This window comes from Dendrobates tinctorius, unplaced genomic scaffold (genome assembly GCF_039654945.1).
Source record: "Dendrobates tinctorius isolate UK_male_01 unplaced genomic scaffold, ASM3965494v1 ptg000005l, whole genome shotgun sequence".
Taxonomy (NCBI): Eukaryota; Metazoa; Chordata; class Amphibia; order Anura; family Dendrobatidae; genus Dendrobates; species Dendrobates tinctorius.
In genome coordinates this window covers 31,534,567-31,559,574 of record NW_027361673.1, presented here as the reverse complement: position 1 = coordinate 31,559,574, position 25,008 = coordinate 31,534,567, and the positions used below count along the sequence as shown (strand labels likewise).

At 45.8% G+C, this 25,008-nt stretch overlaps 1 protein-coding gene across 1 annotated transcript in view; it reads right to left on the bottom strand.

The window, feature by feature from the left end:
• LOC141084511 (collagen alpha-4(VI) chain-like) overlaps nucleotides 1-25,008 on the bottom strand; it is a 376,083-nt gene that overhangs the window by 42,065 nt on the left and 309,010 nt on the right. The window contains exon 40 of the mRNA XM_073569263.1: nucleotides 23,061-23,224. Coding sequence (XP_073425364.1) covers nucleotides 23,061-23,224 — 164 coding nt within the window. The remainder of the gene's footprint in view (nucleotides 1-23,060; nucleotides 23,225-25,008) is intronic.

Sequence of the window (25,008 nt, the reverse complement as noted above, 5' to 3'; positions counted from 1 at the left end):
GGAGAAATTAGACCCCCAAAGTTGTTGTGCAATTTTTCCTGAGTACCCTGATACCCCATAAGTGGGGGTACACCACTGTTTGGGCACATGTCGGGGCTCGAAATGGAGGGAGCACCATTTGACTTTTTGAACGCAAAATTGGCTGGAATAAATGGTGGCTCCATGTCGCGTTTGGAGACCCCGTGATGTGCCTAAACAGTGGAAACCCCTGAATTCTATCTCCAACCCTAACCCCAACACACCCCTAACCCTAATCCCAACCCTAATCATAACCCTAACCACAACACTAATCCCAACACGCCCCTAACGAAATCCCAACTCTAACCCTAAGCACAAGCCTAACCGTAATCCCAACCCCAACCCAACCCTAATCCCAATTACAACCCTAACCCTAATTCCAACCCTTAGTTCAACCCTAACCCTTAGTCCAACCCTAACCCTTAGTCCAACCCTAACCCTATTTCTAACCCTAACCCTAATTCCAACCCTAGCCCTAACCCTAGCCCTAACCCTAGCCCTAGCCCTAACCCTAACCCTAACCCTAGCCCTAACCCTAATGGAAAAATAAAAAAAAAAAATTTTGCTTTTTTTATTATTTGTTTATTATCACCACCTATGGGGGTGATAAGGGGGGCGGTGATTTACTTTTTTTTTATTTTGATCACTATGAAAGTTTATTATAGTGATCAAAATAAATGAATGAATCTGCAGCATTGCAGATTCGATTCGGCGCACTGCGCATGCACCCGCCATCTTCTAAGATGGCGGCGCCCATGACGCTGGACGGCGGGACACCGGGACGGATAGCGGGAGATCGGAGGCACAAAGGAGGGTGAGAGGGGGTGATCGGAGTGTGAGAGGGGATGATCGGAGGGCTGGAGGGGGGGCAGATTATGACGGCGTCTGCCGATCGGTGCCGTCAGACGGTGGCGGCAGCCGATCGGTGCCGTCAGTCGGTGTGGGGGGGGTCAGGTATCGGTGTCCAGCCATGTCCGATGCTATTTCAGCATCGGCCATGGCTGGATTGTAATATTTCACCAATTTTCATTGGTGAAATATTACAATCGCTCTGATTGGCAGTTTCACTTTTAACAGCCAATCAGAGCGATCGTAGGCACGTGGGGGCTAAGCCACACCCCCAGGTGTTAACTCTGAAGGGTCCTTTGTGTGCGGGTCGGGTGACCTTTCAGTGACCCCGGTCACCCGACCCGCAGGGGGGCAATCAATTCATGACGCCACATAGGCGTCATGGGTCGTATTGTCACGACTTTTCATGACGCCTACGTGGCGTCAAAGGTCATGAAGGGGTTAAGTATGGACTGGAGAGGGGATAGTCGAGTGACGGGGAGGCCAATTAATGGAGCGTTGCAGTAATCCAGGCGGGAGTGGATCAATGCAACAGTGAGGGTTTTTGTTGTTTCCATGGTGAGAAAAGGGCGGATTCTAGAGATGTTCTTTAGGTGTAAGTGGCAAGAGCGGGCAAGAGATTGTATATGGGATGTGAAGGAGAGATTGGTGTCAAACATAACACTCAGACAGCGCGCCTGCTGCCGGGGTGTTATTGTGGTACTACCCACGGAGAGGGAAATGTCAGATTTAGCGAGGTTAGTAGACAGCGGGAGCAGAAGTAGTTCAGTTTTAGAGAGGTTGAGTTTCAGATAGAGAGAGGACATGATATTTGAGACTGCAGACAGACAGTCACTGGCGTTCTGTAGTACAGTGGGGGTGAGGTCGGGGGAAGACGTATATAGTTGTGTGTCATCAGCATAAAGATGGTACTGATAGCCAAATCTGCTGATGGTCTGTCCAATTGGGGCCGTGTAGAGAGAGAAAAGAAGGGGGCCAAGGACTGAGCCCTGAGGTACCCCGACAGCAAGAGGAAGAGGAGATGACGTGGAGCCAGAGAACAAAACACTGAAGGAGCGGTCAGAGAGATAAGAAGAGAACCAGGAGAGTGCAGTGTCCTTAATGCCTAGTGACTGGAGCCTAGAGAGTAAGAGATGGTGGTCAACAGTATTTTTATGCTCTTAAATCACAGAGATACAGCACACAAAAAACTTAATAAGTAACATTTCCCACATATTTACTTTACATCAGCACAATTTTGGAACCAAAATTTTTTTTTTGTTAGGAAGTTACAAGGGTTAAAAGTTAACCAGCGATTTCTCATTTTTGCAACACCATTTTATTTTTACGGACCACATCACATTTGAAGTCACTCTGAGGGGTCTATATAATAGAAAATACCCAAAAGTGACACCATTCTAAAAACTGCACCCCTCAAGGTGCTAAAAACCACATTCAAGAAGTTTATTAACCCTTCAGGTGCTTCACAGGAATTTTTTGAATGTTTAAAAAAAATAAACATTTAACTTTTTTTCACAAAAAAACTACTTCAGGTCCAATTTTTTTTATTTTACCAAGGGTAACAGGAGAAACTAGGCTGCAAAAGTTATTGTGCAATTTGTCCTGAGTATGCTGATACTTGATATGTGGGAGGGAACCACTGTTTTGGCGCATGGCAGAGCTAAGAAGGGAAGGAGCGCCGTTTGACTTTTTCAATGCAAAATTGGCTGGAATTCAGATCAGATGCCATGTCACGTTTGAAGAGCCCCTGATGTACCTAAACAGTATAAAACCCCCACAAGTGACCCCATTTTGGAAACTAGACCCCCCAAGGAACTTATCTAGATATGTGGTGAGAACTTTGAACTCACAAGGGCTTCACAGAAGTTTATAACGTACAGCCGTACAATTAAAAAATTATTTTTTTCCACAAAAATGACCTTTTCACCCTCAATTTTTATTTTTCCAAGGGTAACAGGACCCCAAAAGTTATTGTGCAATTTGTCCTGAGTACGCTGATACCCCATATGTGGGGGTAAACAACTATTTGGGCACATGGCAGAGCTCGGAAGCGAAGCAGCGCCATTTGACTTTTTTGGCTGGAATTGGGATTGGACGCCATGCCACATTTGGAAAGCCCCTGATGTGCCTAAACAGTGGAAACCCCCCATAATTGACATCATTTTGGAAACTAGATCCCCTAAGGAACTTATCTAGATGTGTGGGGTGAGCACTTTGAACCCCCCAGTGCTTCATAGAAGCTTATAACGCCCAGGCATGAAAATAAAAAAAATCATATTTTTTCCACAAACATGATCTTTTAGTCCCCAATTATTTTATTTTCCCAAGGGTAACAGGAAAAATTGGAGCCCAAAAGTTGTTGTCCAATTTGTCCTGCATACCCTGATACCCCATATGTGGGAGAAAATTACTGTATGGGCACACGTCGGGGCTCGGAAGGAAAGTAGTGATGTTTTGGAATGCAGACTTTGATAGAATGGTCTGCTGGTGTCATGTTACCTTTGGAGAGCTCCTAATGTACCTAAACAGTGGAAACCCCCCACAAGTGACCCCATTTTGGAAACTAGATCCCCTACGGAACTTACCTAGATGTGTGGTGAGCACTTTGAACCCCCCAGTGCTTCATAGAAGCTTATAACGCCCGGGCGTGAAAATAAAAAAATCATATTTTTTCCACAAACATGATCTTTCAGTCCCCAATTTTTTTATTTTCCCAAGTGTAACAGGAGAAATTGAACCCCAAAAGTTGTTGTCCAATTTTTCCTGAGTACCCTGATATCCCATATGTGGGAGAAAACTACTGTATGGGCACACGTCGGGGCTCGGAAGGGAAGTAGTGACGTTTGGAATGCAGACTTTGATGGAATGGTCTGCTGGTGTCATGTTGCCTTTGGAGAGCTCCTGATGTACCTAAACAGTGGAAACCCCAACAAGTGACCCCATTTTGGAAACTAGATCCCCTAAGGAACTTATCTAGATGTGTGGTGAGCACTTTGAACCCCCCAGTGCTTCACAGAAGTTTATAACGCCTGGGCGTGAAAATAAAAAAATCATATTTTTTTCCACAAAAATGATATTTTTGCCCCCCCAATTTTTTATTTTCCTAAGGGTAACAGGAGAAATTGGACCCCAAAAGTTGTTTTGCAATTTGTCCTGAGTAGGCTGATACCCCATATGTGGGGGTAAACCACTGTTTGGGCGCATGGCAGAGCTTGCAAGGGAAGGAGCACCATTTGACTTTTTAAACGCAGAATTGGCTGGAATTGAGATCAGCTGCCATGTTGCGTTTGGAGAGCACCTGATGTGCCTAAACAGTGGAAACCCCCCAATTCTAACTCCAACCCTAACCCCAACACACCCCTAGCCCTAACCCTAGCCCTAACCCTAACCCTGGCCCTCGCCCTAACCCTACCCCTAACCCTAGCCCTAATGGGAAAATGGAAATAAATAAATTTTTTTTTTATTTTATTATTTTTCCCTAACTAAGGGGGTGATAACGGAGGGTTTGATTTACTATTTATGACGGGTTTTTATTTTTGGCAGCTGTCGCACGCTAAAAGACGCTTTTTATTGTAAAAATAGTTTTTGCATCACCACATTTTGAGACCTATAATTTTTCCGTATTTTGACCCACAGAGTCATGTGAGGTCTTATTTTTTGCAGGACGAGTTGACGTTTTTATTGGTACCATTTTCAGGCACGTGACATTTTTTGATCGCTTTTTATTCTGATTTTTGGGACGCAGAATGAACAAAAACCAGCATTTCAAAAATTTCTTTTGGGGGGTGCGTTTACACCGTGCCGCGTGCAGTAAAATTGATAAGGCAGTTTTATTCTTTGGGTCAGTGTGGTTACAGCGATACCTCATTTATGTCGTTTTTTTATGTTTTGGCGCTTTTTTGCAATGAAAACAATTTTATATAAAATAATAATTATTTTTGCATCGCTTTATTCTGCGAGCTATAACTTTTTTATTTTTTCACTGATGGTGCTGTATTGTGGCTATTTTTTTGCGGGATAAGATGATGTTTTCAGCGGTACCATGGATATTTATATGCATCTTTTTGATTGCGCGTTATTGCACTTTTTGTTCGGCGGCATGATAATAAATCATTATATTTTGCTTTGTTTTTTATTTTTATTTTTTAAGGGGTTCGTTAAAGGGGTTAACTAATGGGACAGTTTTATAGGGCGGGTCGTTACAGACACGGCGATACCAAATATGTGCACTTTTATTGTTTTTTTTTTTATTTCCAAAAAATGAATTTATTAGGGAATATTTTTTTTTAAATTTATTTAGCGATTTTTTAAAAATTATTTTTACACTTTTTTTTTAACTTTATTACATTGTCCCAGGGGGGACATAACTGTCATGTGACAGATCGCTGATCTGTCACATCACAGATCACTGTGACAGATCAGCGATCTGTCACAGGCATAGAAACAGACTTCCTCATGCCTGCGCTTTGCAGGCACTGAGGAAGCCAGCTCCCTGCAGGCCCCCGAAGGTCCCCGTCGCCATCTTGGATCCAGAGACCAGCAGGGAAGGAGACCCCCGCAGCAGCGCTGCACATTGCGCTGCTGTGGGGGGCTCAGGGAAGCACGAAGGGAGCCCCCTCCCTGCCGATGCTTCCCTTTAATCCCCGGTACACCGCGATCGTGTCCGTGACCGCCCCTGACACATAGTGCTGGGTGTCAGCTGTGATAATCAGCTGACACCTGGCCGCCATCAGCTGCGCTCCCCCCGTGAGCGCAGCTGATCGCCCTAGACGTACTATCCCGTCCATGGGCATAGGGGCCCGGGTCCCATGGACGGGATAGTATGACTGATGTCAGAAAGGGGTTAAGTCTTCATTATTTTATCATTTCAGACCATGGTATGTGAAGATTTCAAACTGTTCCTAGATTTATAGTTTTCTCATGTGGATGTGCCCTTCTTAGTAATACATGCTGGATGCAAGTTCTGAGTGTTTAGGGTGCGGAGATTGTTCAGCAAAGCTTTAGTTTGCTCCTACAGCCCTTTAAAGAAAATTTGTCAGCACAATTTTGTAATGTAAAGTAAAGGCATTGCTGTAATGATGCTGTAATGCAGATTATATTGATATGTTTGGTAGCAAATTCCACGTTGTTTTTTTACCATTTGAACTCCAGGCTCTAGGCAATGAATGACTGGCCTTCTCTGTTTGAAAACTCAGCTGTGATCTGTCATTCACAGACCGAAGGCAGGCGGAGCTGCTGGGGAGTCACAGACGGGGAGGAGAAGACCTCGTGCACAGTCCAGCCCCTGTGCACTGAAATCTAACTAGCAGAACACTTTAAATGGCGATTAAAGAATAACAAAGAAGATTTCTTCACCAAAAGGTATCAATGTAATCTGTATTACAGCTTCATGCTGCTCAATCTGCAGCCAGCAAGAAACAGAGTCTGGCTCCAGCATTTATGAGAAAATATAGTTAAAAGATCTGGTCAGGGAACCATAGCCAGAGCTGAGACTAGTACAGTGCTGCCAGCTCTTTCCAATGCTGCTGCATGTGACTGACAGGTCTCTCTTCAGGTGTACACTAGAAGAAAATAGTCATGGGTGGCACAGGACTAGTCTCATCTCCAGCTATGGTCCCTGGACAGATCTCCTAACTATATTTGTCTGAAACACTGGAGCCAGGTTCTGCTTCTTGCAGATTGAGTGGTATAAATCAGGTTACAGATTCCCTTTAAGCAGCTATAGAAGAAGAATAAAGCTATGTGGTACAAAGTCAGCATCCTGCACCCACATGACTTACCTCCATGAGCAGCTTTACGCTCACCTACTATATCCTCACCCAACCCTTGTAGATTGTGAGCCCTCACGGGCAGGGTCCTATCTCTTCCTGTACTAGTCTAGACTTCTATTGTTTAAGATTATTGTACTTGATTTTTGTTATGTATACCCCTTTTTACATGTAAAATGCCATGGAAGAAATGGCGCTATTCTAATAATTAATAATAATAATCTACAGCAGGTGATTGACAGGTTTCTCTTTGTACACAAGAGGAAGAGACATGCAAATCACCTGCACTAGCCCTGGGAACAACTGGGGGGTGTAGTACTGGACTAGTCTCAGCTCTGGCTATGGTCTCCAGCCGGATCTTTGAATTATATTTTTGCTCGAACACAGGAGAGTTTCAGAGCAAAATATATCTGGCTGCGATCAAGCAGTCAGGCACTGATTCATACTTCCAGCTGTTTGGGCAGCATGAAATAGATGACAGGATCCTTCTTATGTTACCCCAACTAAATAATTTTGTTCTGATTTCTCTAAACACAGTCTTTGTGATTCACCTCTCCCCTACTTAATTCCTTATTAAAATATAGCCCTCCGTGAAGATTTTGATGCTGTCCCCCAATTCATCACTCTGCCATTAGCAATCTCCATCTCCCAGCTGTCATCATGGTGAGCGTACAAAGAGGGAGACAAAATCTAAGTGGCCAGGCAAGGAGATGTGTGCTGTCACATTTATGCTTGAAACATGTTAGCGTGGGTGGTCAGGAGCGGGAGCTCCGAGAGTGGACCCTCTGGACCGTGGCACCGAGGGACCCCGGGCGAGCTGCCAGGTGGAACCGACCCCTATACAGGGACCGTTAGGAGCAGGCCCAGGGGTTCGAGTACCACGGTAGCCGGTACCGAGAGGGGCGGCTCAGGATGGACCGGAGTAAGACTGAGACTGGAGTAGGACGGCAGGAGCACTGAAGACAGGACTGGAGTAGGACGGCAGGAACACTGAAGGCAGGACTGGAGTAGGACGGCAGGAACACAAGGCAGGACTGGAGTAGGACGACAGGAACACTGAAGGCAGGACTGGAGTAGGTAACCAGGAACACGGGTAGCAGGACTGAGAAGCTGCTGTGAGGAGCAGCCGAGACAGGAACTGCAGGAGCAGAGTGTGCACGATGGAGCGAGGCCAGAGTGTCAGGAAACACAACGATCAGGCGCCTCCCTCAGGGGGAAGCGGCCTGATATGGCCCCGTCTGGTCAGCCATTGGTCCAAAGGTGCTTCCGGGTCAGGGCACAGCCGGAGCATAAGAAGCAGGAAGGAGGCGCGGCCGCGGCCTATGGCGCATGCGCATAGCATGCAGGGAAGGCATCGGTCGCGGGCCTGTCTCAGGTGACCGCCGCAGCCGTCGGGTGGAGAGAGGCTGCGGCGTGGGAGCGGAGGGCGGCTGCGGCGTGGGAGCGGAGGCCGGGTGAGTATGGCGGAGCGGTGTAACAGTACCCCCTCCCCTAAGCCGCCCCCCCCGGAGATTAACAAGAAACCTCTTGAGGATACGGGGAGCATTAATATTCTCCCGAGGCTCCCAGGATCTCTCCTCAGGACCAAAGCCCTTCCAATCAACGAGAAAGAAAGTCCTACCTCTAACCCTTTTCACAGCGAGGATGTCCTGCACTTCAAAAACGTTGTCGGCACCCACCGGCTGAGGACCAAGATCAAGCGAGGAATGGAAACGATTCAGCACCACAGGCTTCAGGAGAGAGACGTGAAAGGTGTTCGGGATCCGGAGCGAAGCAGGCAACCTCAATTTGTAGGCAACTTCGTTAATACGTCCCAGAATTTCAAACGGACCGATGTAGCGTGGACCCAACTTGTAGGAGGGCAGTTTTAGTCGGACGAATTTGGAGGAGAGCCAGACCTTGTCGCCAACACGATACGGAGGAGAATCCAACCTTTTTTTGTCTGCATAGTTCTTCATCTGATCAGCGGATCTCTTGAGTGATGTGTTGGTCTCAGCCCAAATCTTAGAAAATTCCGAGGACAAGGCATTGGCCGCGGGTACCTCAGAGGCAGGGGTTATCGGAAGAGGGACACCAGGATGTCTGCCAAAAACAATGAAAAACGGAGACTTGGCCGAAGACTCACCAGCATGGTTGTTATAAGCGAACTCTGCCCAGGGGAGTAAGTTGACCCAATCGTTCTGGTGGGCGTTAGAGAAGTGGCGTAAGTATCCCGTAAGCGTCTGGTTGGTACGCTCTACTTGTCGGTTGGACTGTGGATGGTAGGCCGAGGAGAAGTCGAGGGAAACGTTCATAAGCTTACAAAGCGAACGCCAGAACTTGGAGGTAAACTGAACCCCTCGGTCAGACACAATGCGTCGAGGTAGTCCATGAAGCCTGAAGACTTGATGAATGAAGATCTCGGCCAGCTCTGGCGCTGAGGGAAGACCGGGCAGAGGGATGAAGTGAGCCATCTTGGAAAAACGATCCACCACCACCAGAATGACTGAGCAGCCCGCAGAGCAGGGTAGATCGGTGATGAAATCCATGGCGATGTTCTCCCAAGGAACCGTAGGGACAGGCAACGGAAGCAACAAGCCAGACGGAGATCTCCGTGGCACCTTGTTCTTTGCACAGGATGGACAAGAAGCCACAAAGTCGAGTACATCTTGGCGAAATGAGGGCCACCAGTAGTGACGTTTGATAAGGTTAAGGGTCTTCTTAGTTCCGGCATGGCCGGCCAGTTTGGAGGAGTGCCCCCATAGAAGAACCTTTTGCTTGAGATTTTCTGGCACAAGCGTCTTGCCAGGCGGAGGAGTAAGCCAGTTCACTGGAGCCACGGTGATGATCCTAGTGGGATCAATGATATGTGACGGTTCCTCCGTGGATTCGTGTGGTTGGAAGACCCTGGACAGGGCGTCGGCTTTGGAATTCTTGTTGCCGGGACGGAATCGGAGCTCGAAATCAAATCGGGCAAAAAATAAAGACCATCTGGCCTGGCGAGGGTTTAGTCTCTGGGCAGACTGGAGATAGGCCAGATTCTTGTGGTCCGAGAAGATGACAAAAGGATGGACAGCTCCTTCCAGGAGGTGGCGCCATTCCTCCAAGGCCAACTTGATGGCCAAAAGTTCCCGGTCACCGATCGAGTAGTTACACTCGGATGGAGAAAAGGCCTTCGAGAAGAAGCCACAAGGGTGCAGGCGACCGGAGGCGGTTCTCTGGGACAGCACCGCCCCAGCACCAGTCGAGGAAGCGTCCACCTCGAGTACAAAAGGTCGATCGCTCTCAGGGCGATGCAGGACCGGAGCCGTGGAGAAAGCCCGTTTTAGGGACAGAAAGGCCTCCTCTGCCTCAGGAGACCAATCCTTGGAAGTAGACCCTTTACGGGTGAGCACAGAAATGGGTCTTGTGATCGCGGAGAAGTGGGAGACAAATTGCCGGTAATAGTTGGCGAACCCGAGGAATCGTTGTATCACCTTTAATCCGACGGGGCGAGGCCATTTGAGGATGGCAGACAACTTCTCGGGATCCATCCTTAGACCAGCGTCGGAGATAATGTATCCCAGAAGTGGCAGAGAGGTCTGTTCGAAGAGACATTTCTCGATCTTTGCATACAGACGGTTCTCCCGAAGACGCTGAAGCACCAGGCGGACACTCTTTCTGTGGGACGAGAGGTCCGGCGAGAAGACGAGGATGTCGTCTAAGTACACGACCACACAGGAGTACAAGAGATCCCGGAAGATCTCGTTGACGAACTCTTGAAAGACTGCAGGAGCATTGCAAAGACCGAAGGGCATGACCAGGTACTCGTAATGGCCATCTCGAGTGTTGAAAGCGGTCTTCCACTCGTCACCTGCACGGATACGGACCAGATTGTAGGCTCCTCTGAGGTCCAGCTTGGTAAAGACCCGAGCCCCTCTGAGACGGTCAAACAGTTCCGGAATGAGTGGAAGAGGGTACCTGTTCTTGATGGTAATCTCATTCAAGCCCCTATAGTCAATGCATGGTCATAGAGTCCCGTCCTTCTTTTTGACGAAGAAGAACCCGGCTCCCGCGGGCGAAGAGGATTTCCGTATAAAGCCTTTGGCGAGGTTCTCTCGGACGTACTCGGACATGGCGGTGGTCTCCGCGGGAGACAGAGGGTAGATTCTGCCCCTTGGGGGGGTTGAACCAGAAACAAGTTCAATTGGGCAGTCAAACGGCCGGTGTGGAGGGAGGACCTCCGCTTCCTTCTTATCAAAAACATCGGCGTAGGAGCTGTAAGCTGGAGGAAGACCCGGGAGGTCTGGAGGTGACCGTGGAGCGGCCGCCAGGCGGACAGGAGTCAGACAGCGAGCTTGGCACGGGTGCCCCCAGCGGAGTATGTCCCCAGAAGACCAGTCGAGAACAGGCTGATGAGTTCTTAACCATGGAAGGCCGAGTAGAATTGGCGTGAGAGAGCTTAGGTAAAACGTAAAAGGCTATCTTCTCTTGATGTAAGGCTCCAATTTGCAATTCCACCTCTTCAGTGACCAAGGTGACGGTCACCTGTAGCGGTTTGCCATCCACGGTGGCAATCTGAATTGGGTTAGATAGAGTGACTACAGGAATTTGGTATTTGTCTACCTCTTCCGGCCGAATGAAGTTACCCGCTGAGCCCGAATCCACGTAGGCCACCTCGGAACCACGCCTCCCTCCTGAAACCAAATGCACAGAAATCGTAAGGGGTTGAGAGGAATCATCATCATCACCTAGGAAGGCCTCTCTTACCTGACCTAGGTGGAGTCGTTTCCCTGTCTCTTAGGACAGGTGCGGATATAGTGTGACGAATGACCGCAATAGAGGCACAGACCTTGTGCCCGTCTCTCTCTCTGACGTAACTCGGCCAACCTGAGATGATCTATCTGCATGGGCTCACCCGAAGAAAGGGAAGAAGATCCGACTGAACGTGAGCTGGCCGACTGAGTGAAAGGAGAAAGTGACCTGGAGGAGCGCCTGTCTCTCACTGACTCCCGAGCGTGCTCCAGGAAGCGCAGGTCAATGCGGGTAGCCAGCGAGATAAGGTCCTCTAAGGTGGACGGGGTATCTCGACCAGCGAGTTCATCCTTTATTTTACTAGAAAGACCGCGCCAGAATGCCCCCACCAAAGCTGCGTTATTCCAGCCGAGCTCAGAGGAAATAGTGCGAAAGCGAATAGCGTACTGTCCGACCGTGAGAGAGCCCTGGTGTAAGTTAAAGAGTGACTCAGTGAGAGAGTCTAACCGGCCCGGCTCATCGAAAACCTTACGAAAAGTATCCAGGAAAACCGGGAGACTCGAAACGACCGGGTCGTCACGTTCCCAGAGCGGGTTTACCCAAGAAAGGGCCTCTCCCTCCAGATGGGACATGATGAAGGCCACTTTGGCCCGGTCCGAGGGATATTGCTGCGGCAGCCATTCAAAGTGGAGACTACACTGATTTAAGAACCCCCTACAGAGCTTGGGATCCCCGGTGAAACGAGGCGGCTTGGCGAGGCGGGGCGTCAGAGGAGCAGCAGACGCAGGGGGAGGAGTCGTCACTGCAGCGGCAGCCTGGAGGGCCGAAAAGCGACTATCAAAGGAGGCCATGTAGGACAAAATGTGGGTTTGAGTATCTTGCTGCTGACCCAGCTCCTGTTGGAGACTGGCCAGCTGAGTGGCATTTCCAGGATCGGCCACCTGTAAGGCCGACAAACGGGTGTCCATCGACTTCATGATTGACATAATGCGCCCCTGATTCTCCCGTAGGAATAGCAACTCTTTCTGGGTAGCAGCCGTAGTACCGGCAGAGTCCATGGCCTGATCGTACTGTTAGCGTGGGTGGTCAGGAGCGGGAGCTCCGAGAGTGGACCCTCTGGACCGTGGCACCGAGGGACCCCGGGCGAGCTGCCAGGTGGAACCGACCCCTATACAGGGACCGTTAGGAGCAGGCCCAGGGGTTCGAGTACCACGGTAGCCGGTACCGAGAGGGGCGGCTCAGGATGGACCGGAGTAAGACTGAGACTGGAGTAGGACGGCAGGAGCACTGAAGACAGGACTGGAGTAGGACGGCAGGAACACTGAAGGCAGGACTGGAGTAGGACGGCAGGAACACAAGGCAGGACTGGAGTAGGACGGCAGGAACACTGAAGGCAGGACTGGAGTAGGACGGCAGGAACACAAGGCAGGACTGGAGTAGGACGACAGGAACACTGAAGGCAGGACTGGAGTAGGTAACCAGGAACACGGGTAGCAGGACTGAGAAGCTGCTGTGAGGAGCAGCCGAGACAGGAACTGCAGGAGCAGAGTGTGCACGATGGAGCGAGGCCAGAGTGTCAGGAAACACAACGATCAGGCGCCTCCCTCAGGGGGAAGCGGCCTGATATGGCCCCGTCTGGTCAGCCATTGGTCCAAAGGTGCTTCCGGGTCAGGGCACAGCCGGAGCATAAGAAGCAGGAAGGAGGCGCGGCCGCGGCCTATGGCGCATGCGCATAGCATGCAGGGAAGGCATCGGTCGCGGGCCTGTCTCAGGTGACCGCCGCGGCCGTCGGGTGGAGAGAGGCTGCGGCGTGGGAGCGGAGGGCGGCGGCTGCGGCGTGGGAGCGGAGGCCGGGTGAGTATGGCGGAGCGGTGTAACAAAACAACATGACAGCCAGCTATATGAAGGAGTTATACAGACTTTACAATAACAACATTTTTGTTCAACCAAATGAACAAAAAAATAAATCTAACAGATGAACATTCTATTGGACTACAAACAAGATATCATGAGATATCACTATTAGAATATTTACATGCCCATACGATTGAGAAGTGGATTTGTAGTAAGGGCTGTTTGCTGACTACTTTATATTCAGAGCATGAATCATTAATCATGTTTTAGTTAAAAGGTTTTCTATATTGAGTAATCAGGGCCGTGCTGCATGATGAGGGCACGTACAGGAAAAATAAATGGAAGTGGATGGGGTCCTAAACAAGAGCTGTACTACTTTATTCTCAGCATATGACATCATTTTCTGAACTGTCATCAGAAAATAATGCCATATTCTTTTGTTATGCTATTGATTTCTAAAACACGTAAAGTTTAACTCAGATAAAATATAAAATGTGATTTTGTATCTCTGCACTATTAGGATTGTGGATTATGTCAATTATTTGAACAAAAATGCCTGTAACCTGAATAAGCACTATGGTTTACACTTTATATTTTTGTGAGGAGTGTACTTTATATTCACTAAGGCTAATACAATGATATGTACACCATGGCTAACACTTGTATATGCTTTATTGCTTATACTATTAGATATGCACTAAGATTTGTACTGTACATACAATAAGCACTAGAGCTGAAACTATTAGTTATTCACTACTAATTTGTATCAGTTCCCAGTTTACATTTCTTAGCATGCACATATACTGTATCTAGAAACCATACTACATGTAAGCACTGTATATACACCATTAGTCTTTCTTGCAGTGAGATGTTCCTAAAGAATAAAACAAAGTTTTAAAAATCTGCTTCATACAAAACCAGGTGGTTTTTAGGGCAGCTCCAGTTTGTATATTAGTTTTTCCCCTTCTGCACAATTACAGCCATTTAACATTACTAGGAAACACCTTGACTGTTTTTTCCATTGAGTATTACAAAACAATTACCCATATAAACAATTATAGGAATATTTCGTCCCCCAAATGTGTCTTTCTGCAAGGTTATGCATAGTACAAGACCTAAAGGGACAGCTCAAGGTTTCAGTTTTGGCAATTTTTGAGTCTTGTGTAATGCATGATATAACACAAAGCATCAATAAAATAGCAACACTGTGAAATATATAGCAATAATAGAAGAATCATGTTCACAAGTGTGACATTCATTACATTCATGGAATGAAAGCAGCAGAAAAATGGTTGTTATTACCGTAGAATTTGTTTCATTATGTGCAAAACAAACATATAAGAACAGATGGATATAATGTATCATTCTTCAATCGCTTCAGCAGAAATGAACACTGAAATAACCATATCCCAGAGAGACTAAATTGATCCAATAGTTGAACAATAAATTCTAAAAATCCAAAAAGTTTGTAATCTGGGGGAAGGATTCCTCAGAAGTGCCCTGACAGAGCAAGTGACTCAAGACTCTTTCATTGGAAGTGCATGACTAAGAGACATCAACTATGGTGTCACAAGAGGGAGATGTCAGCTAAATTTTCTGGCACAAAAATAATAATTTTCTTTGATTTTGAAAAATTTATGGTAGACTAATCTATTCTAAAATATGACTGTCCACAAATTGAGAAAATAGATATCCGGCACCGTTGTGTGGAAAAATACCCTGAATGCCTGCACATAAATTTTTCACATTAATAAAAAACACCTTAATCCCACTTGGAACGGGTGCTCAATCCCATATTGAAAAAACAGAACATTTCGTTGAGGAGAAAGAGAAAAAGCAGGATGGCACTCACCGTTCATGTGAATCAAATCACTTTATTTCACATACACAGGGCATCGGCATAGGCACAGGAGCAATGTGCTGGAACACGGACAACAGCCGTTTCGCGCTCAATCTATTCTATAATATGAGAAAATGGAATTGGCTGTCCCCTAATTTGAAGTTAACCTTAATCCCTTCATGACTTGTCGATTCTCCATTTTTGCTCTTTTGTTCTTCCTTTTATCCCATATTTTCTTTTAAAACATAACCACCAGTATAATTTTTCTTACATAAATCAATAGGACACATGTGTTGTGAATTCTCTCTCTGGCTTCACTCTGGTGATTACTGAAGGTAGTGGAGCTGGTCAGATTGACAGAGGGGTTGCGAGTTCTCTTTCTGGACTCCCTTTGGTGGTTACTGGAGGTAGTGGAGCTGATCTGATTGACAGAAACTTGCCACCTGATAATGAGGAAGATGATTGGAGATCTGGGGTTTCTGAATGGGATTTAAGACAGCTGACTCTGTTATGATTGAGTCACCGTAGGAGGCAAAAATAGAAATGCTAGCTAAGTCCAGAAAACCAGAGAAGTTGGCAGCTATCGGATTGCAGACCCCTGAACCTATCAACACAACTAGCAATAGCTGTGGGGGGCTCCTACGATGCTCTAGGCCCCTCAATCACAGCCGGAGGACTACATAGCCTAAAGACAGAAAGGGAAATCTAAACTGCCGCAGAGCAGACCCCAAAGCAAAAGGCAGCCCCCCACATATAATGACGGTGAAGCAAGAAGAAAGAACAAAGCACAGACAGAAAGACAGACTGAGCAAAGATGGGGCCCACGCTAGCTTAGATAGGAAAGGACAGGAAGGCTGCTGTCTGCAATCCATGAAAAACCCTATGAAAATAAGAGCCAACCAACTGACAGTAAAAAAGGCCCTGAAGACACTAGGCTTCAAAAAAGCTATGTCGGTACTCAGGAATATTCTGAAGACAGAGCAACAGGCAAAAGGAGATTCAGCTCACCCCAGCAGGGAATGGCAGAATCCAGAAAAGCAAGGAAAACAAAACACTAATGCAAAAAGGCAAAGCAGAAATCTTAGCTTTAGATGAGCAGGAATCAGACTGGTTTCCTAGAAGTCCACAGAGAAATCACCCGCAAGCCAGAAGGGCGTCGGCAGCCTTATATCCAGTCATTAACTCCACTCAGCCAGTCATCATCATCAGCCCCAGGTGTTTGACAATCAGGCTCACTACCTTTCTTCACCAGAAGAGGGAGTTCCTCGGGCCTCAGTAGTGAAGAGGAAAATGAACTCACAACAGTACCTCCCCCTTGAGGAGGGGTCACCGAACCCTCAACCACGCCACCAGGGCGATCAGGGTGAGCCCGATGAAAGGCACGCACCAATCTTTTGGCATGAATATCAGAGGCAGAGACCCAGGCATTATCCTCCTGACCATAACCCTTCCACTTAACCAAATACTGGAGTCTCCGTCTAGCCAGACGGGAATCCAGTACTTTCTCTACCTCATATTCCATGTTACCTTCAACCAATACAGGGTCTGGAGGTGCAACCCCAGGAACAACAGGTTCAACAAACCTCTTCAACAAAGATTTATGGAACACATTATGGATTTTAAATGTGACAGGAAGAGCCAAACGAAAAGAGACCGGATTAATAATCTCCCAAATCTTGTAAGGTCCAATAAATCTAGGCTTAAACTTAGGAGAAGCCACCTTCATAGCAATATTTTTTGATGATAACCACACCATATCACCAACCTTAAATTGGGGACCAATGGTCCTATGTCGATTGGAAAACCACTGGGCCTTTTCCTTGGAGAGAGATAACTTATCCACCACTTGGTCCCAGATCTGGTGCATTCTCTCCACCACAGTGTCAACACCTGGGCAGGCAGAGGGCTCCACCTGCTCTGAAGAAAATCGAGGATGAAACCCAAAGTTACAAAAAAAAGGAGACATCAAAGTGGCAGAACTAGCTCTATTATTTAAAGCAAATTCGTCCAAGGGCAAAAATGAAACCCAATCATCCTGATCAGCAGAAATAAAACATCTCAAATATGACTCCAAGGTCTGGTTTGTTCTCTCTGTCTGCCCATTGGTCTGAGGGTGAAAAGCAGAGGAGAAGGACAACTGAATTCCCAGCTTGGAACAGAAAGTTCTCCAAAATCTAGACACAAACTGGACTCCTCTGTCAGATACAATGTTCTCAGGAATCCCGTGCAAGCGAACCACCTGTTGTAAAAACAGGGGCACCAATTCAGAGGAAGACGGCAACTTAGGGAGTGGTACAAGATGAACCATCTTAGAGAACCTATCACAAATCACCCAAATAACAGTCATCCTTTGAGAGACAGGCATATCAGAGATGAAATCCATTGAAATATGGGTCCATGGCCTCTTGGGGACAGACAAAAACATCAACAACCCACTAGAGCGAGAACACGATTTGGACCGGGAGCACGTCCCACAGGACTGCACAAAATTCCTGACATCACGAGACAAGGAGGGCCACCAAAAAGACCGACTCACCAGATCTCTAGTACCAAAAATACCTGGATGACCAGCCAAAGCAGAGCAATGAACTTCAGACATCACTCTCTTCTTCCACTGGTCAGGAACATACAACTTCCCACTGGGACAACGCTCAGGTTTGTCCTCCTGGAACTCTTCCAGAGCAAGTCTCAAATCAGGCGAGATGGCAGAAAGAACTACCCCTTCGCCTAAGATGGTAGCAGGCTTGGTCACCACAGGAGAATCAGCAAAGAAGCTCCTAGAGAGGGCGTCAGCCTTGACATTCTTAGTTCCAGGAAGAAAAGAAACCACAAAATCAAAACGTGTAAAAAACAAGGCCCACCTAGCCTGTCTAGGGTTCAAGCGCTTAGCCGACTCTAGGTAAATCAAATTCTTGTGGTCAGTGAGGACCACGACTTGATGCTTAGCTCCCTCCAACCAATGTCTCCACTCCTCAAATGCCCATTTCATGGCTAACAGTTCCCGATTCCCCACATCATAGTTACGTTCAGATGAAGAGAACTTTCGGGAAAAGAAAGCACAGGGATTCATTTTAGATGTTACAGGATCCTTTTGGGACAAAACAGCTCCTGCACCAATCTCAGAAGCATCCACCTCTACCTGGAACGGAAGTGAGACATCAGGTTGCCGCAAAACCGGGGCGGAGGTGAATCTTCGCTTCAGCTCCTGAAAGGAAGAAACAGCCTCCGGAGACCAATTTAACACATCAGCACCCTTCTTAGTCAAATCAGTCAATGGCTTGGCAATACTAGAAAATTTTGCTATAAATTTCCGATAAAAATTAGCAAAACCCAAAAACTTCTGGAGGGCCTTCAAAGAAGTGGGCTGAACCCAATCGTAAATGGCCTGTACCTTGGCTGGGTCCATTTCAATAGTTGACGGGGACAAAATAAATCCCAAAAAAGAAATCCTCTGTACTCCAAAAAGGCATTTAGATCCTTTGACATACAGGGAATTCTCCCTCAAGATCCGGAACACAGTCCGAATATGTTCCACATGAGAATCCCAATCCTTGGAGAAGATCAAAATATCATCCAGATAGATAATCAAAAATTTATCGACAAAATCTCGGAAAACATCGTTCATGAAGCACTGGAAGACAGAAGGGGCATTAGTGAGCCCAAAAGGCATCACCAGGTACTCAAAATGTCCCTCCGGAGTATTAAACGCCGTCTGCCATTCATCCCCATGCTTAATGCGAATAAGATTATACGCCCCCCTAAGGTCAAGCTTGGTAAACCAGCAAGCACCTTTAACTCTGGAGAATAGATCAGAAATCAGGGGTAATGGATACTGATATTTAACAGTAATTTTGTTGAGAGCACGCTAATCAATACAAGGTCTTAATGATCCATCCTTTTTGGCTACAAAAAAAAACCCGGCACCAAAGGGTGACGAGGATGGTCTAATGTGACCCTTCTCCAACGCCTCCTTAATATAGGATCGCATAGCCTTGTGCTCGGGTACAGATAAATTGAAGAGCCGACCCTTGGGAAATTTACACCCCGGGCTCAGTTCAATAGCACAGTCATAACTCCTATGAGGAGGCAGAGACGCAGACTCATTCTCACTAAATACATCATAAAAGTCCGCCAAATAATCAGGAACATCATGTGACTGAGGAGAGGTGGAAAACACCGGAGCCTCACTAAAGGCACACCGACAACCCCAACTCACCACAGACACAGATTTCCAATCCAAAACTGGATTATGAATTTGTAACCAGGGAAACCCCAGAACAATAGTATCATGCAGATTATGTAACACCAAAAACCTGCAATTTTCTTGATGGTCTGGGGCGACCCGCATTACCACCTGGGTCCAAAACTGAGGTTTATTTTTAGCCAAAGGAGTATCATCAATCCCCCTCAAAGGGATAGGCATCTGCAGAGGTGTCATCGGAAATCCACAACGTTTAGCAAAATCCAAGTCCATTAGGTTTAGAGCTGCTCCCGAATCCACAAAAGCCTTGGCGGAAAATGTGGACAGGGAGCAGATCAGAGTAATAGCCAGAAGAAACTTAGGTTGAACACCACCAACAGAAAACGTGTGTGCAAAGCGTTTCTCGCGTTTAGGACAGACAGAAATAATATGCGAGGCATCTCCACAGAAAAAACACAACTTATTACGCCTTCTGAACTCCTGACGCTGCTCTCTGGAAAAAACTCTATCACATTGCATAGGTTCAGACATCTGTTCAACAGGTGGCAACACCTCTCGTGCAGCTCTGCGTTCGCGTAAACGCCGATCAACCTGAATGGCTAAAGACATAGAATCGTCAAGACCAGAGGGAACAGGAAATCCCACCATAGTATCTTTTATGGCTTCTGACAACACCTTCCGAAAGAGAGCAGCCAAGGCATTATCATTCCAGGTAGTAAGTACTGCCCATTTTTGGAATTTTTGACAGTACAATTCTGCAGAATCACGACCCTGGTTCAATGCCAGCAGGGTCTTTTCAGCCTGATCAATGGCATTAGGTTCGTCATACAACAACCCCAAGGCCTGAAAAAATGCGTTCACATTAGTCAGAATAGGATCATCTGGTTTCAAAGAAAACGCCCAATCCTGGGGATCGCCACGCAGCAAAGAGATGACAATTTTAACCTGCTGCGCGGAGCTCCCTGACGAGGTAGGCTTCAAGGCAAAAAATAATTTACAATTATTTTTGAAATTCAAAAATTTAGACCGATCCCCCAAAAATACATCAGGTGTAGGAATCTTTGGTTCAGCAGCATGTGAATGAGCAAGGTAGGCGGAAATTCCCCGCACTTCCGCACCGATCTGCTCCACACGATCAGACAATTGCTTTATCTCTATTGAGAGAAAAAAAAAAATTCCCCCTACGGCCTCAGAGATATAGAGGAAAAAATATACACACCTTTTTTTTTTTTTTTATACAATTCTTTCCTGCTATTGAGTACCCTAGAATCTGCGGTATGGCGGGTGATTCTGTTATGATTGAGTCACCGTAGGAGGCAAAAATAGAAATGCTAGCTAAGTCCAGAAAACCAGAGAAGTTGGCAGCTATCGGATTGCAGACCCCTGAACCTATCAACACAACTAGCAGTAGCCGTGGGGGGCTCCTACGATGCCCTAGGCCCCTTGATCACAGCCGGAGGACTACATAGCCTAAAGACGGAAAGGGAAATCTAAACTGCCCCAGAGCAGACCCCAAAGCAAAAGGCAGCCCCCCACATATAATGACGGTGAAGCAAGAAGAAGGAACAAAACACAGACAGAAAGACAGACTGAGCAAAGATGGGGCCCACGCTAGCTTAGATAGGAAAGGACAGGAAGGCTGCTGTCTGCAATCCATGAAAAACCCTATGAAAATAAGAGCCAACCAACTGACAGTAAAAAAGGCCCTGAAGACACTAGGCTTCAAAAAAGCTATGTCAGTACTCAGGAATATTCTGAAGACAGAGCAACAGGCAAAAGGAGATTCAGCTCACCCCAGCAGGGAATGGCAGAATCCAGAAAAGCAAGGAAAACAAAACACTAATGCAAAACGGCAAAGCAGAAATCTTAGCTTTAGATGAGCAGGAATCAGACTGGTTTCCTAGAAGTCCACAGAGAAATCACCTGCAGGCCAGAAGGGCGTCGGCAGCCTTGTATCCAGTCATTAACTCCACTCAGCCAGTCATCATCATCAGCCCCAGGTGTTTGACAATCAGGCTCACTACCTTTCTTCACCAGAAGAGGGAGTTCCTCGGGCCTCAGTAGTGAAGGGGAAAATGAACTCACAACATGACTCCCTCTAACCCTGCTGGAGATTTTCTTCCTGTTCCTGCTGAGGGCTGATGTCTTCTGATCTTTCCCTGCATGTTCAGCTAAGTGGTTCATTTGCAATTCTGTTTGCACTTGATCTGGTTTTGTTTATCTTTGCTTGTGTGGGTCAGCCAGCTCTGGCTGGTGCTGTGCTGAATCACCGCCCATATGTTCCTGCATGTGCCAGTTTGTTTTGTCTCGTTATATTGGTCTCTTTTTGCTTTGCTTTCAGAATATACCAGAGTCCTGATATAGTGGGGGTGAAGTCATGCGACTTCAGTGTTTTTGTGCATCAGACGTGTTGGACTTTTGCAGGGTTTTTTGCGTGATTGCAGACAGTGTCTTTCCTTTCCTGTCCTGTCTAGGCAGTGTGGGCCCCATCGTTTGCTCAGTCTATTTTTCTGCCTGCATTTGTGTTTTCATCTTGTCTCACCGACAATATATGTTTGGGGGCTATCTATTCCTTTGGGGTCTGCTCCGGGGCAGTTTAGATTTCCCCTTTCTTGCTTTAGGCTTAGTTAGCTCTCCGGCTGTGACGAGGCATCTAGGATCATTGTAGGCACGCTCCACGGCTACTGCTAGTTGTGTGGACAGGATCAGGGGTCTGCATCTGCTTAGTTCCCAACCTCTCTGGTTTTCTGTGGCTTAGCTTGGGCCTGCTATCCTCCTCGGTGCCCATTCATAACACACATGAAAATGAACAACTTTGTATTATATCTTATTAGAAAAATTTGCTTTTCTCTCTGCAAAAATTGATCACTCATTATCAAAATTCTCAATACTGAGATAGGAGATGGCAGAATTTTTTTTTCTTTTTCTCTTTTTTAAGTTTATTTTTTGTCCCTTCAGGAGACTTTAACCTGTGTCTAACTGATCACTCATTCTATGTACTGCAATACAATTCTATTGAACCAAATTACATTCTCTTATGAAGCCCATCCAAAGGCTGGGCTTCACGGGAGGACACTCAGAGCAGCCATGAGGGCCTTCAGCTGGCCATTCGCTGCCCTGACATCCAACAGGACTAATATTTAGGTCAATTACATTTTATTGTTTGACTTAACTCACTCTGTCTACTTTTAGAACGTAAATAAAAAATTTGATGTAGTTTTAGGACAAATTTATGAAAAAATGTGGAGGATTTTGAAAGGTTGAAAAACATTCGAGCAACACTGTAAATAAGACCTAATAAATAATGTAAATGAAGCATTGTACAATTGAAAATATAAAGTTGCTAAACTGTTGACATTGCCTTAATTGTCATGCATTTTGTGTCCATGTAATCATTCACCAATTTATTACAGTTCTAATGAGTAGTAGTAGCCAGGAACTGTCTCCAGCACTCTGGTATATTTTTTCCATTTCTGGAACATGTTCATACTTTGATAATAGAGCGAAAGACCAAGGGGCTAAAATGGACAATAGCTAAACATTACTCCAGTTATCACCAGGGTTATGTATTCTTGACTATGCAACTGTATGGATGATCACATGAAGGGACTAACGCAACATGGTACTATCGGGCATCAAGAAATTAGTGAACCCTGTTTTGGTTACAATTATAAACATTCTCTTTTGACTGAAAATAATTTCTAACAACCTTTAGATGGAAATATGGAATAACCATAATGTGTCTGCAGCTCACAGCCTTTCATATGGTACAAAAATGTAGACAAACGATAACTAGAAGTTACAGAGATAAGCATACCAACTCTTGTGATCTCCGCCTCAGATGTTTCAACCAAAGCTTCCTCTGTGGATTTCAGGTCATCATTGTTGTCCATTTCTTCTTCATAATCATATTCCACCTCTCTTTCAGCATATTCTGCGGTTTCTTCTGTTGTTTCAATCTCCAACTCTTCGTAGATCACACTTTAAAAATATCCAAACAGCTTTTATTACTGCATGATTTATATTTTGCCACCATTTAATAGGATTTAATGACTATTAATACAGTCTAAAGCATTTATAGAGAATGAAAAGTAAAATGTCGTTACAGAGGTGCTCTGTAGTTTGGGATGGTCTTCTAGATAGGCAACTTCAGCAGATATACATATTATGTTTTCACTCAGTATGGTCACTAAACTAAATATAAATATCACATTGTATTAAAGGGTAACTATAATATTATTTTTTAATTATTCAACCAATAGTACACATGAAAAAAATCAACTTTGTAATATATCTTATTTCACCTCCGATATTAATCTTCCACTCACAATTCATTGGTAAATCTATAAATTCCATATTCAGGGAAGACAAATTTTCCCATTACCGAGAAGGTAGATGGCAGGTGGTGCTTTTAAAATTGCATCGAGTTGGGAGGGCAGTAGATGGAGGCAGACACAGACTGTAAGGATTCCGAACTTTCCTTTGTGCCTGTTTTGCCCTGATCCAAGATGGAGTCTTGCATCTCCCCCTGTCATGGAACGTCCTGTCTGTCCTGATTATTTAGGTACAGGTTGTGTGCTCCTCTTTGCCTGAGTATTTTGTTGCTGTTTGCTCCTGAGCTCCTCCCTGTCTGCTCTGCTCCTCCCTGTCTGCTGCTGCTGCTCATTACTCGGTGCTCTGCCTTTCCACGTTCTGCTGCCAACAGTCCTCTGTGCGTCTCCCTGATGCTGTCTGTGCTTAACTATTGCCTGGACTGCTAGCTGGAGCTATTCGCCCCTGGAACTGCTGTGGCCAGTAAGGAATCCTGACATCATCATCATCTCCTCTAGGTCTGTGTTTGTGTGAGCTGCTGTGCTGGAGACTTGTGCGGGACTTTCAACCCAAAATGTACACATAGTGAACTTTTCTGGTTAATGCCGCTTCTATATAATGCTGGACGTCTACACTTTAGTGTTGTGTGCGTGCTCATTCTTAAATATCCCTGGACTGCCTCATTAAATGCGGTGTGCTTGTACTCATATACTTTCTGCTGGACTCCTACGTTTAGTGCCTTGTACACACCAGCGTTTATATTACTATTGGACTGGTTATATTAGCGGTCGCGCCACGCTCTTCAGTTACTCTGGACATTTCTATATTGAACTGTGCATTCGTTACTATTGCAGGAAGTGGTCTGTTAGTTTTACTTTACTTGCATTATTCTATATTGTGCTGTGTTTTCGTTACTTTTGCAGGAAGTGCTCTGTTTGATTTGTCACACTTGTTAAATATACTTATTTGCATCATCTTTGGCCTCAGTGTCATATTATCCCACGCATTCAGATTCCATAGTACCCATATAATTGTTACACAGATAATCTGCTGCATGTTCTCCTGAAATGAGAGTTACTATTCTCCATAAAAATTTATGCGCACCAACTGTCATCACCTATTTTACTAATGGGAAAATTGAAAATTTTGAGAGAGGAGAAGGGAGCTGATTTTTCTAATAAGATATATTACAAAGTCTCTTATTTTTGCATCTATTGTCCATTTAGGGAAAACAATGTCAAAAATAATGATTAACATATAAGTTGTTCCACACTCAATGTTGTACTAATCACATATTTAGTTGCATCATGGCTGAGTGAGTTGTTCAATGACAAATGTAAGTAAATTAAACTTACTAACGTACTTTAATTGTGAAATCTTTCGGATGATGGCTGTCTGACTCAGATTATTAGCTAAGCCAAGCTCTTTCTCCATTAAAGGGGGTTTTACACTAA